The sequence below is a fragment of the Pristiophorus japonicus genome, chromosome 2 (genome assembly GCF_044704955.1).
Source record: "Pristiophorus japonicus isolate sPriJap1 chromosome 2, sPriJap1.hap1, whole genome shotgun sequence".
Taxonomy (NCBI): Eukaryota; Metazoa; Chordata; class Chondrichthyes; family Pristiophoridae; genus Pristiophorus; species Pristiophorus japonicus.
In genome coordinates, this window is record NC_091978.1 from 198,838,095 (window position 1) to 198,852,111 (window position 14,017).

The following is a 14,017-nucleotide window of genomic DNA, read 5'->3' on the forward strand; positions in this document are numbered from 1 at the left end:
TGTGCATGGAATGAAGATCTCCCACCGGAATGGAAGGCGCCTCTGGGACCACCAAGTATTTTCGTTAAAACATTTTGGGTCGGAGGCGTTTGTCCGAAGGAAGCGTCTGATCAGAATTTTCCCCCCATAAACTTTGCCTGTGGGGATCACAGGATAATCTAGCAGCTTTGTTAGACTTCAAATTTAAAAAAATTGGTTACTTCTCTCAGGATGCCTCATTGAATATGTTCTTTTTATTTTTCAGTTATTTTGAAATATATTTTGCTGATTGTTTATGTATTTCTTACGCTAATGAGCTGAGTGTATTCGGGGTTTACTGTGGTGATTAAGATTAAGAATTAGCATGAACTGCTGATTGGTTAATTTCTTGCCTGACCTCTATTCATTAGTTAACGAGTCAGATGACGTGTTTTGTGTGTTGTGATTGGGTGAGACTGACTTCTTTTTAACATAAAAAACTGACTTTTCCACAGCCTTTCATAATTTCTGTTTTTACATAGAATGCTCTTGAACGTAAAAAGAACCCAAAGTCGAGCGGAAGAAGCAGCAGTAGCGCACTTACAGGAGTTCTTTCTGCTAAACAAGGTGAGCTGTCCCCACTGCAGTGAGGCTTGCTAGAGAAAGCATTCTTCACCTGTCTGATTGTCTGGTCCACTGTTAGCATGAATCTCAAGTATTCTTCACCAATCCTGGCAAACCACTACTTTATACTTTAGACTGCAGGTTAGAAATGATGGATTAATTTAATCTTCGAAGCTGAATCAGAAGATTTACATGTTGAGCAAGGAAGCCCTCTACCCAGCACATTATAAAACTCACCAAATGCTGCTAGATCTAACCCATACTCCTTAGAATAGGCAAAATTACTCATGCAGATAATTTTACCAATTTAAGGAAGTTGGATAGAGATTACATGGATGGATCCCCACCACAAAGGACTATAAGACCAATAACTGAGTGAATCAGCACCAGGAAGCCATACTAGCTTCCCCACAAGATTAAATTATTTTGACTGACAAAGGAGGCTCATCCTAGACTGAAACTTACCAAGTATTGCTGATTGGGAGTTACAATTATTTATGTTCAAATATGTGATCTATTTGATGTATGTTACTCCTAAAGTAATCAAAGCTTAGTTTTGTTTTTCTATTCTCTTCTCTTGTAATGAATGTATTGTATCTTTGTAGGCTAGAGTCCACTGGTACCAGTTCCGATCAGATACCTCACTGAAGTGACTGCTATACATTTGATGCTTGACAGTGAATGCTGGCTATTCTACTATGGGTAGTATCACAGCTAAACCAAATTAGAACATAAGAAATAGGAGCAGGAGTAGGCCATATGGCCCCTCGAATTTGCTCCACCATTCAATAAGATCATGGCTGATCATTGACCTCAACTCCACTTTCCTGACGATCTCCATATCCCTTGATTCCCCTAGACTCCCAAAATCTGTCTATCTCCTTGAATATGTTCAGAGACTCAGCATCGACAGAGAATTCCAGAGTTCCACAACCCTCTTAATGAAGAAATTTCTCCTCATCTCTGTCTTAAATGGCCTACCCCTTATCCTGAGACTGTGCCCCCTAGTTCTAAACACTCCACCCAGGGGAAACAACCTCTCAGCATCTACACTGTCAATCCCCTTCAGAATTTTGCATGTTTCAATGAGATCACCTCTCATTCTTCTAAATTCCAGAGAGTATAGGCTCAATCTACAAAATCTGTCATCAAAAGACAGCCCTCTCATCCCAAGAATCAATCTAGTGAACCTCCGTTGTACCGCCTCCAAGGCAAGATAAGACCACCAAAACTGTGCACAGTACTCCAGGTGTGGTGTCATAAAGGCCCTATACAATTATAGCAAGACTTCATTACTCCTATATTCCAACCCCCTTGCAATAAAGGACAACATGCCATTTGCCTTCCTTATTGCTTGCTGTACCTGCATGTTAGATTTATGTGTTTCTTGCATGAGGACACCCAACTCTCTCCAAACACCAACATTTAATAGTTTCTCACTATTTAAAAAATATTCTGTTTTTCTATTCTTCCTACCAAAGTGAATAACCTCACATTTCCCTACATTATTCTCCATCTGCCACCTTACTGCCCACTCACTTAGCCTGTCTATACCCCTTTGCAGACGCTTTGTGTTCTCCTCACAGCTTACTGTCCCACCTAGCTTTGTGTCGTCATCAAACTTGGATACATTAAGAAAATAAGAATTAGGAGCAGGAATAGGCCATATGGCCCCTCGAGCCTACTCCGCCATTCAATAAGATCATGGCTGATCTGATCTTGGCCTCAATTCCATTTCCTGCCCGCTCCCCATAACCCTTGAGTCCCCTATAGTTCAAGAATCTGTCTATCTCAGCCTTGAATATATTCAATGAGTCAGCTTCTACAGAGGTAGAGAATTCCGAAGATTCATGTCCCTCTGAGAGAAGAAATTTCTCCATCACTGTTTTAAATGGGCGACCCCTTATTCTGAAACTATGCCTCCTAGTTCTAGATACCCCCACGAGGGGAAACATCCTCTCAGCGTCTACCCTATCAAACCCCCTCAGAATCTTAATATGTTTCAATAAGATCACCTCTCATTCTTCTAAACTCCAATAAGTACAGGCCTAACCTGCTCAACCTTTCTTCATGACAACCCCTTCATCCCAGGAATTATCCTCGTAAACCTTCTCTGAACTGCCTCCAATGCATGTATGTCCCTCAAATAATGAGACCAAAACTGTACACAGTACTCTAGGTGTGGTCTCACCAACGCTCTGTACAGTTGTAGCAAGACTTCCTTACTTTTATACTCCATCCCCCTTGCAATGAAGGCCAACATTCCATTTGCCTTCCAAATTACTTGCTGTACCTGCATGCTAACATTTTGTATTTCATGTACAAGGACACCCAGATCCCTCTGTACTGCAGCATTCGTTAGTGTCTTTCCATTTAAGTAATATTTTGCTTTTCTATTCTTCCTACTAAAGTGGATAACCTCACATTTTTCCACATTATATTCCATCTGCCAAATTTTTGCCCACTCACTTAACCTATCTCTTCTTTGTATCCTCCTCACAACTTACATTCTCACCTATCATCTGCAAACTTGGATGTATTACATTTGGTCCCCTCATCCAAGTCATTGATCTAGATTGTAAATAGCTGAGGCCCAAGCACTGATCCTTGTGGCACCCCACTAGTTACAGCCTCCCAACCTGAAAAAGACCTGATTATCCTTACTCTCTGTTCTCTGTCCGTTAACTTAATCCTCTATCCATGCCAATACATCCTGTGGGCGGATGCCTCAGACCACAAAAAAAATTGCGAAAATACCTGGTGGTCCCGGAGGAATGAACGCTTCCGCTCCGAGGTCTAGATGCGCAGCTCAGTGCAGAGGCCCACACATCCCAGGAGCATGCGTGCATCCTGGGATCACGTGAGCCTGGACCACCAATGAAAATTTAATATTCCCATTGATCGTAATGGCGAGTTCCATTTGTACGGAGCTCCCATTACTATGAATGAGAATACTCCCAAAAACAAAGAAAACACAGTACATAATTTAAAAAAAAAACACCTCACTTATTAAAAATTTATACAATTTGAAATAAATTAAATGTTCTAGAAAAAAAAACATTTTTAGAATTTTTTTTTAATATGTTTTGATAGTGTGAAAAATAAACTTACCTTAATGGACAGGGTTTTTAATATAAAAGTTAGTCATGAAATGTATGTTTTCTATCTTTTAAAACTCCAATGCTGGTAAACGCAGGCCTTACACCTACTTTTACCAGACAAAAGAGTTTTAAGGACACTCGCTGGGCAGGGGTTGGGCAAATAGTCCAACTCTCCGCCCGCGAAGGCCGTTTACCCGTGGATGCGTGCGATCTGTCAAAGGAAATTTTGACAGATCGCAAGTGCCGGGTGCTGCAGGGGGTGGAACCGAAGTTATGGGTCTGGGACATGACCGGGCTATGCGCACGGCAATGACATCACGATCTCCGGACGCAGGAGATCGTGGCGCAAGGTCTTACCTCCGCTGCAAACCTCTCAGCCAAGTTAGCATGGGTCATTCATCTTGCCGCACCCGGTCGGTAAGTCATTAGCACCCTGTTATCGCCCCTCCCCCAGTTTTTCTAACCATGATCAGATGTGGGCTCCTACAACGAAGCTATATATTCCTGCTCCCATAAACATGTTTGGGTATTGCAAGAAGAATAAAGTTATACACGTGCTCCAATAGTGCTTTGAGAAATTCAAATTACCCGCAGACCTCACCCCGCACCACCCCTCACAGCAGGATTTTCAGAGCTGCAGATGTTGCGACACCGGACCTGCAGTATTATGGTACAAGAACTGAAATAGTATGCTTCATATTCCAAGCATGTCAATACTCCAACTTAGTCAAGAGTTTGTGTATCTTGGTTATTGAAGGTAGGTGGGATGGGGGTTTAATTGACTTGGGGATTGTTGATTGACATAGTCTCGTCTTGCTAATAACTGAGTTTCTGTCCTTTGTGGTTTGAAGGAATTAAAGTTCAGTGATTTAAATGCATTTAAATTAGATTTCTTGCTGTTTAATGCAGGCAACTAATAGTAATAAGTTGTCTTTAAAGAGATACTAGTAAACATTATATTGATTGGTCTGTGGGCAATACTTAGTGTGACTGCAGAGAACTGGGCTTTACGGAATTTATTTATTCGTTCTCGGGATGTGGGCAGCGCTGGCAAGGCCAGTATTTATTACCCATTCCTAATTACCTCTGAGAAGGTGGTTGTAAGCTGCCGCCTTGAACTGCTGCAGTCCGTGAGGTGAATGTACTCCCACATCGCGGTTGGGTAGGGAGCTCCAGAGGCTGAAATTGCCCCTTTCTATAAGGCCCGTGGCTGCCTGAAAGTAACGGCCACCGGTTGGTGCAGACTGGCTGACTAGTCGCGTGAGGGGCCGCCATTTTGAATATTGCCTTCCTTTACTTTTGGAGCAGTGTAGGAGACCACTCTGCACGTTTTCCCGCCATTTCGTATACAAGCCGACCCCTTACCGACCGGTGGCAACCCCTTTCTGAAATTGCCCCGTGGGAATTTGCCTCTTTCCGGAATTGCCCCGCGGGAGCTGTGCCGCCACTGGTCGGTGCCACTGACAGCTTTTGCTGTCGGTACACTGTCTGTACGGCAGCGCGGCCTCCCTTAAAGGGGAGATGGTGCTGCCGGCGCCTCCATCTTATTTTTTTTTGACGGCCGACTGGCAGGTCATGCCGACAATTATGCCCGCGGTTTCGGCCGGGCCGCCAATAGGCAGCCTGGCATTCCCTCCTGGCTGAAACCCTCCCTGGTGGCCCAGTGTTTTCCACTGAAGTGGCTGCAGAGTTCACTGTGGCCCTCCCCTTTAACTTAAGGAGAAGGACGTTGTGACGCGCCAGCGCGATAACGTCATCAGCGCGGCGCTGAAGACTACAAGCGTCGGCCATTCCAACCCGCCCGCACTTCCGCCCTTCTAGTGGCGGCTACACCTATTCAACCTCACTTCCACCCCTCTCCCCACACTAACAGACCAGAAACATCATCCAAAAAGCTGAATTTGTCTGGATTGTCCGCCCCATGCAACAGAGTGGTAGGTGAGACCTGTTTCGGGCCAAGGGCAATTTCGGCCCCCCAGGATTTTAACCCAGCGATGATGAAGGAATGGCGATATATTTCCAAGTCAGAATGGTGTGTCTTGGAGGGGAACCTAGAGGTGATGGGGTTCCCTTGTCCTTCCAGGTGGTAGAGTTTGCGGTTTTCGGAGGTGCTATTGAAAAGGCTTGACTAGTTGCTCTTGTGCTTCTTGTAGATGGTACACACTGCAGCTACGGTGTGCTGGTGATGGAGGGGGTGAATGTATAAGGTGGAGGATGGGGTGCCAATCAAGTGGCTGTTTTGTTCTGGATGATGTTGAGTTTCTGGAGTAGTGTTGGAGTTGCACTCATCCAGACAAGTGGAGATTATTCCATCACACTCCTGACTTGTGCCTTGTAGACGGTGGAAAGCCTATGAGGAGTCAGGAGGTGAGGCACTCGCTGCAGAATACCCAGCTTTTGACCTTTTGTAGCCACAGTATTTATATGGCTGGTCCAGTTAACTTTCTGGTCAATGGTGACCCCCAAGATATTAATGGTGGTGTATTTGGCAATAATAATGCGGTTGAATGTCAAGGGGTGGTGGTTAGATTCTCGCTCGCCATTTTTTGAGCAAATGGTGACTTTGAATTAATGGGGCAGACTTTATGTGACATATAATTGAATATCTTCCCAGCTCTTGGTATGCAGGAACATTTATAAAGAATGGCCATTTATGAGGAGGTGGGGGCGCACTAGTGTCTGTGTAACTGCACCTTAGCAGTGGACGAGGGATATTTAGAGAAAATTGTAGAGGAGAAAAAACCCATGTGTTTCAGAGATTATAGTCCCAGTAATGGAACTGTAATGTCTTTGTATAGTTGACTATTTGTTTGATCCTCCTTCACCTATTATGAGAACCCAATGAAACATCTTGTGCAGAAGATGGGAAATATGTCACACCCATGTGTCGGGTCCAGCCAACCACCAAATAATAATGTATCATTCAGAGCTGCAATCTTTACCAAAAAATAAATTGGTTTCTCGCACAGTAAACCTGCAGTCTTATTCCAGTAGTGCGGGGACTATCGGGGAAGTCCTCTCTCAAACAAACAGCTAGGCGGCAGCAGCAGACTGTAGGAACACAGGAACAGAAGTAGGCCAGTCAGCCCCTTGAGTCTGTTTCGCCATTCAATGAGAGCCTGGCTGATCTGTATCTTAACTCTCTTTACCTGCCTTGGCTCCATATCCCTTAATATCCTCGGGTAGCAAAAATCTATTGATCTCAAATTTAAAATTATTAATAGAGCTAGCATCGACTGCTTTTTGTGGGAGAGAGTTCCACGTTTCTATCAACCTTTGCGTGGAGAAGTGTGCCCTAACATCTGTCCTGAATGGCCTGGGTCTGATTTTAAGGTCATGTCCCCTTGTCTAGACTCACCCGCTAGTGCAAAATAATTATCTCTATCTACCCTATTAATTCCTTTCAAAGTCCTGAAAACCTCAATCAAATCACCTCTTAATCTTCTGTATTGCAGTGAATACAAGCCTAGTTTATGTATTCTCTCCTCAGATTTCTCCTATTTTAACCCTTGGTGAATCTGCACTGCACTCCTTCCAATGCTAATATAGCCTATCTAAGGTGCAGTGCCCAGTACTCCAAATGTGGTCTAACCAGGACTTTTTATAGCTGTAGCAAAAACTTCTTTCTCTTTTATATTCTAGCCCTCTAGTTAAAAGTGCTAATTTTCAATTAACCTTTTTGATTATTTTTTGTCCCTGACTACTATATCTGTGTACCCTAAATCTCTTTGGATCTCCACTGTTCTTAGCTTTTCACCATTTAAATAATACTCAGATCTTTCCTTTTTTGTCCAAAATAGATGACCTCATACTTAACTCATTGAAATCCATCTGCCACAGTTTTGTCCACTCTCTTAATCTATCAGTGTCTCTTTATAATTTTATGCTTCCGATTACACTACTTACTATACCACCAATCTTTGTATCATTGGCAAACTTGGATATATGACTCTCTATTGTGTTATCTAAGTCATTAATAAATATAGTGAATAGTTAAGGCACCAGTATAGATCCTGTGGGACACCACTAGTCACTTCCTTCCAACTTGAGTGCATAGCCATTATCCCTACTCCTAGTCTTCTACTGCCTAACCAATCTCTGGACCAAGTCAATAACTTGCCTTCAGTTCCATGAACTTTAATTTTAAGTAACAGTCTCTTATGTGGAACGTTATTGAATGCCTTCTGGAAATCCATATAAACTACATCCATAGACATCCCCCTAACGACTGCTTTAGTTACTTAAAAAAATCAATTGGGTTCATTAGACATGACCTCCTCATTACAAATCCATGTTGGCTGTCTCTAATCAGTTCAAATTTCTCCAAGTGCTTCGTCACTCTGTCCTTAATTATAGATTCCAATAACATTCCCACACCAGATGGTAGACTAACGGGTCTACAATTTCCTGGGTTCTCTCTCTCACCTTTATGATATTGAAGTCTGGAATTGGTTCCGAGTCTACAGAAAATATGGGTATCACCTGATCTATGCACTCCATTATGGACTGTGTAGTAACCTCATATGCAAAAGTAAGAATATTGTTAGGTATACCAATTCATAATGTGTGATACTAATGGGAACCTGCAGTCAGTGAAAGGGATTGGTCTATACAGATGCATTTAAAATGTGAAAATCCATTTTTTTTTTGCGATGCAAACTTCAGGTAAAAGGTGGAAGGTCACAGTTTTGTTGTTCCCTATTAAATGGTTTACATTTGGAATATTATTTTTCTTATTTGTACATTCTATTAGATGATTTCCATTTTCTTAATCACTGATATTTTTATGACAGTCCATCAATAAACTGCTTTGATGGATAATTGCACTGTAGTATGTGATATGGAGCCAAACATACCAGGAAAGTTCCAGGTTTGATCTTTGATCTGTGCTTAGCTGGCCAATTGTGTCCCTGCTCGGCACCAGCGAGGACTGCATATTTACATGTATGTATAGATATTTGGTGAAGTCAGGATTAGACTCAGCTGTAAGTCCCCCGCCCTCTGCACCCCACTCCCCTCCCAAGTTATCTGCTAATGCTTGCTATTCATGCTATTCATGGGGTACCAGACAATCTTCTGCACAGCGGAATTGTACCCCAGCAAGAGTCGTTACCTAAAGGAAAGGAGGGGGAAAAGTCCAACTTATGCAGTTCAAAAGACTTGAAAATGGCTGAAAGGCAACTGGCCCCCCCTCCAAGAAAACCCCAGCATAACTGGAAACAATCAGAACTTAGTTGAATTATTAAAGATGTGTATTTTCTTTCAGTCAATCAACCCTGGCTGGCAAAGCTGCATTAAAAATATAAGCTGTTTGATGGAAATTAAAGTTGATGTAGCATGCAGCTTGTTAAAGGCAGTTTTGGAAAATTAATTTTTTATTAAAAAAAATTTCTAGCTGTGTGACCAACTCACATAATATTTTGATGAGTTAGAACTGGTCTGATGATAATTAACACCTAGGGGAATTTGTCCCCATTACCAAAAGCTACTTGTGATGGTTCGATGTTGAAGTGTTGTAGGATGGTTATCCTTGATTAAGTCTGTGGTGCGGCAGCATTACTGAAATGCATAATAAATGTGATGCAGTGAAGTTATAAAGGTAATTTTAGTAGTCTCACACTTCTCGTGGGGAGCTGTACTCAATGGGTGTGTGGGTTGTAAAACTAATGATTTTTGTAGCCCTATCTCCAACCCATGCTCCTTTTGAGCACTGCTCCCCACTGGGAGCACAGGATCATTGAATCATAATTCTATAATTATTCATTGGTCACAAAGGGGTGAAACACCTGCTGATAATTTCAACAAAAGGTTGTTTATGAGTAAAAGATGGGAAATTTCATTTTGTATTTACTGACTTTACTAAAATTGGTTAGAGTAATTTCAATCCCACAGTGTGTTTTTTCTTGCATATTAATATTATTGATGTTATTTTATGCAACTTGGCTGCAGTCCAGGAGCTATTGTCGGAAGATCATGGTTGTAGTCTGCCAGCTACTCCACAGTCCATTTCAGATCTGAAATCATTGGCGACTGCTTTACTTGAGACAATTCATGACAAGAACATGGTCCTTCAGCATCAACGACAGACTAACAGGCACGTATTACTTCTGCTTGATAATCAAGAGCCACTCGTGCTGTGGTTTTAAATCTGTTGATTTCCTGTAAGTAAATTATTACAGTTTTTATATTATTCCTGGAAACAAGGAAATTGAATTATGGTATTATTTTGATAGAAGATTTAATGCTTTGTCGCCACTGAACTGATTAATGAGTTACAGAGCAGTTGTTTTTTTAACTGAATAAAAGCTCTTCATCGAGGAACATAGCCTTGACCTGATCTTCCTACATCAACAAACATCCTGAAAATAAAAAATGGGATGGGAAGAATAGGAGCCACGTCCCACTTGGACCCCTCCGTATTATCTGCCATCAGTTTTTTTTAATATTGATATCTATGCAAATAACACTGAGAAATATTTTAATCCAGGCTTTTGAAACATTTTTTTCACATATTATATTGTAATTCCTTGCAATCTGAAATCTGCATCCTTTGCTTTCTACAATTTCAGGGATAATGTAGCCCACACCTAACTGCTACCTTGATTTGTGGTAAATTTCCTACTGGAATTTATGTAGAATTCCCACTATCTCCTCCAGCTGTTGGATAGTGAAAAATATTGTACACTAAACAAATCTCTACGGGTTAAAATAAATAATTACATTTATTTGCAGTTTAAAAAATATATAGCTGCAAAAATACTAGGCATATGATGCAGTATAAGGCAGCATCTTTTGATATTACACCTGGAATATCTACAGAAAGAGCGAGTTGGACTCTCAGTCTCTTGAAGTAAAACAAAGTCTCTCGCTATATTGTTGAAGTAGGGAATTACACATCAAAAATAAAAGTTGAACACTCAGGGCTCTTTAGTCTGAACATTCTTCAAGAGTCCAGTATGTTTTAAAAACAGAGATCCCCTAATTTCTTTGAAGACCAAAAGAACAGTACTATTTGGCACAAGACAGTTAGGCAGATTACCTTGACGTTTCTCTAATATTAAATATCATGAAGCACCCCCCCCCCCCAAAGAAATGCTAATAATGGGTAAGTGCACCTTGTTTGAATTCTTAGCTGGCTTAGCACATCAATATCCATAGCCAATAAATTTGCAACACTCATTGACATACCATCTATCGAGCTCAAAAATGTAGAGTCCATTTTCACCATAATCAAAAGGTTGAATGGCTGTAAGGAAGACACACTGGCCTGTAAATTGGGCCACTTACCGCCACCCATTTGCATGCTGTCCTTCTGGCGCGGAACTCGGCGGCCGCCATTTTGGTGAAAACCTTAGTGCTGCCGAAAGCAGCGCTGGTCCTGGACATGTAAATGAAGACAGCGTGACGTCAATTGGCGTACAGTACCAACTTAACGTTACCTCAGTGTACTTCAACTGTAGCACTGACTTCAGCGTTGGGTTCGAAGCTCGCTATGAAAACCCAGTGTTGGGCAGACTGACAGAGATGCTGTCAGCACCTCTTAAAGGACACACACATCTTTCAAAAACGTTACATTTAAGTTTTGGACCTAATTTTTTTTTTATTTATTGAAATATTGACTTGGTGCGACTTCGAGGAGCTGGTGGCTGGGAGTGTCAAATCAAGCGATGGTGTTTGTCGTCTTATCGTCCTCCTCTTTCTCTTTCTCTTTATTTCCCTCCTCCCCCATTGGCTGGGCAGGCTGCATTTCTTGGGTGTGTGAAATGAAGATGGCAAAAGGGTGGAGTTTTGGTGAGGAGCGAGTGGGCAAGCAAGAGGTGCATGTGAGAAGGACGATAACGTATGAGGATACCAGCATCTTGTGTCCTTTCAGCCATGCCCCTGACAAGAATGGCCAGCACTGTTTCCTCCAAGGGGGTGAGGTGCTTCGTGTTTGTACAGGTTGTTGGTAGGAGAGTGATTGTGAGGTGGGGTGGGGTGGAGGGGCGGGGGGCGGGCGAGTGCTGGGAGTCGTGCATTGAGCAGTGTGCGAGGGTAGTGGTGCAGTTGGTAGGAGACGGCTTTTGGAAATGCGTTCAATGACCTTGACCGCTGGTCTGACATCATGAAGCTTCTTTGGACACTGGTGCCAGGTCAAGGGGGTGACATTGCTGGCAGTGATGGCCTCGGTGATGTGGTCCCACATCCTTCTTTCTGGAGAGCCGCCTAGCCCCTGTGGGTAGAGGACCTCTCTTGCAGTGTTGACCCCCTGCACAAAGCTGGAATGCTGTGTGCGAGACTCTGGGTGCCCCTTTCCTGGCTTGCTGAGCTATTTGTGTTGGTGCTGAAACATTTTTCCTATTTTTTTAGGTACGCAAGGCAATTCAGCTTTAAGAGCTGAACTGCCATTTGAGAATTCTTTTTAATGTAAATTTTTTTCAGTGGGCAGTTGAGCTCTAAGGGCTAAAAACTGCCTATTTTTACATCATTTATTTCATTTCAGAAGGGATTGCCCCTTTAAGAGATCGGCAATGCTTTCAGAGAGGCTGTTCTAGCTGTAACAACGTTTGGGCCACGCTACATTGGGGCCTCCTGCTGGGATGAATGTCACCAGGATGGCATTGCACTGTGAGTTAAGTGCTGAGCTAATGTTAATTAGTCCCCAGCACCATTATGTTGGTCCTGCCAGGTCACCATTTTTAGCGGTTAACACTTGGCCATGGTGGCACCGCCAGCTTTTGTGGCGGTCGCGAATTTCTAGGCCTACGTCTTTGAACAGTTATTTTAGATTGAAGTAATTAAATGGAGTCCATCATTTGATTCTGGTTACTACAACATTGTAAGCCTATATACAAGCCTAACAAGGCAAATCCTGTATTTGCTTCAGAAGCTCAGCTGTCACCATGCAGTCACAAACAGGATCATGTACAATGATTGCTGCGACTAACATCTGGAAAGAGATGTTTTACCTATTATATGCCCAGCTGCACTTAATACCTGTGTTACTTATTCTTTATGTGCCACTTGTACCAATACCTTTTGTGGAGACTGTAGAAAATACCAAATTTGAAAGTTACAGTAATAAGTTAATTTATCTTGATAAAAACATAATCTCAGGGCTATCAGCCTTCTTAAATAAAAAAAGCACTGCATCAGTGCCAAAAAGAAAATCACTAAGTTAATTTTACAAAATTAATCTTTTTCGAACAATATTGGCCCTGAAATTGCAGCCTCTCCACGCTCCCGGAGAGGCCCCGCATGTTCTGGATTTTGGCGCGCAAAGTGCATGCGCCTGAACCCGGTACTTGCGATCTTTCAAAATGTGTTTTGATAGATCGCACGCATCCCTGGGAGAAGGGCCTTCGCGGGCAGAGACTTTACCAGTGTAAGAGCTTTAATAGATAGAAAAATAAATATTACTACTTTTTATATTTAAAAACCCTGCCTATGACGGTAAGTTTATTTTTAACACTTAAAATATTTTTAAAATAAAATTCAAAACAATAAATTTTTCTCAAACATTTAATTTAATGCAATTTCTATTAATTTTTTTTTTAATGTTTTTTTTATTTAGCTGTGTGTTTTATTTGATTTATGGTGTATTCTCATTGATAGTAATGGGAGCTCGGAGCTCTCATTACTATGAATGAAAATACTATATTGTTGATTGGTGGTCCAGGCCCACATTTTTCCAGCATACACTCCTGGAATACATGGACCTCTGTGCTGGGCTACGCATCTTGACCTCGGAGCGCAAGTCTTCATTCCTCCCACAGGAAGCCTCCAACTGCAATTTTTAGCCCTTTGTGTTATTGAAGAACGGTATGCTTCTTTAGTTATTTAAACATTGCTCTTAAAACCTTAGGATTATTTTGTGAAATAATGAAACTATTACAGTATTTCAAAATACTAGTTACAGATAGAATCAGTTGGCATGAAGTGTATTACAAGACTATACGACCGTCATAGGATTCTGCTGCAGTTGTTTTTAAAAATAGAATGAGTATATTTGAAGTGGTTTGTATATTTATTGAAACTCTGAGATTGGGGTGCAGGCTATAACTCACTTCAGTGTTACACACTGCTCAGCATAAATAATTCAGTGATATAGGGCTAGAGGGAGTGGTGTCCAAATTTTCAGACAATACTGAAATAGGAGGTATAGGAATTAGGAGTCATGTGTTCATGTGGAGGATAAATACCAACATGGACTAGTTAGGTGGCTTGTTGCCATGTTATTGTTAATCTCCCATGGAATTTCAAGTGTAATCTTCAGGTGAAGTGCAGTTAATGGCTGGTGGATACTTGGAGCAGGGCACGCATGTGTCATTCAGTCTCACTTTGAAAGTCAGGCA

General features: G+C 41.9%; 1 protein-coding gene across 3 annotated transcripts in view; it reads left to right on the forward strand.

The window, feature by feature from the left end:
• The window catches only part of ccdc149a (coiled-coil domain containing 149a), a 227,162-nt gene that overhangs the window by 150,492 nt on the left and 62,653 nt on the right, over window positions 1–14,017 (forward strand). For all 3 annotated transcript variants that reach the window (XM_070863485.1, XM_070863493.1, XM_070863499.1), the window contains 2 exons: window positions 501–585; window positions 9,633–9,777. In XM_070863485.1, the coding sequence (XP_070719586.1) occupies window positions 501–585; window positions 9,633–9,777 (230 nt within the window). The remainder of the gene's footprint in view (window positions 1–500; window positions 586–9,632; window positions 9,778–14,017) is intronic.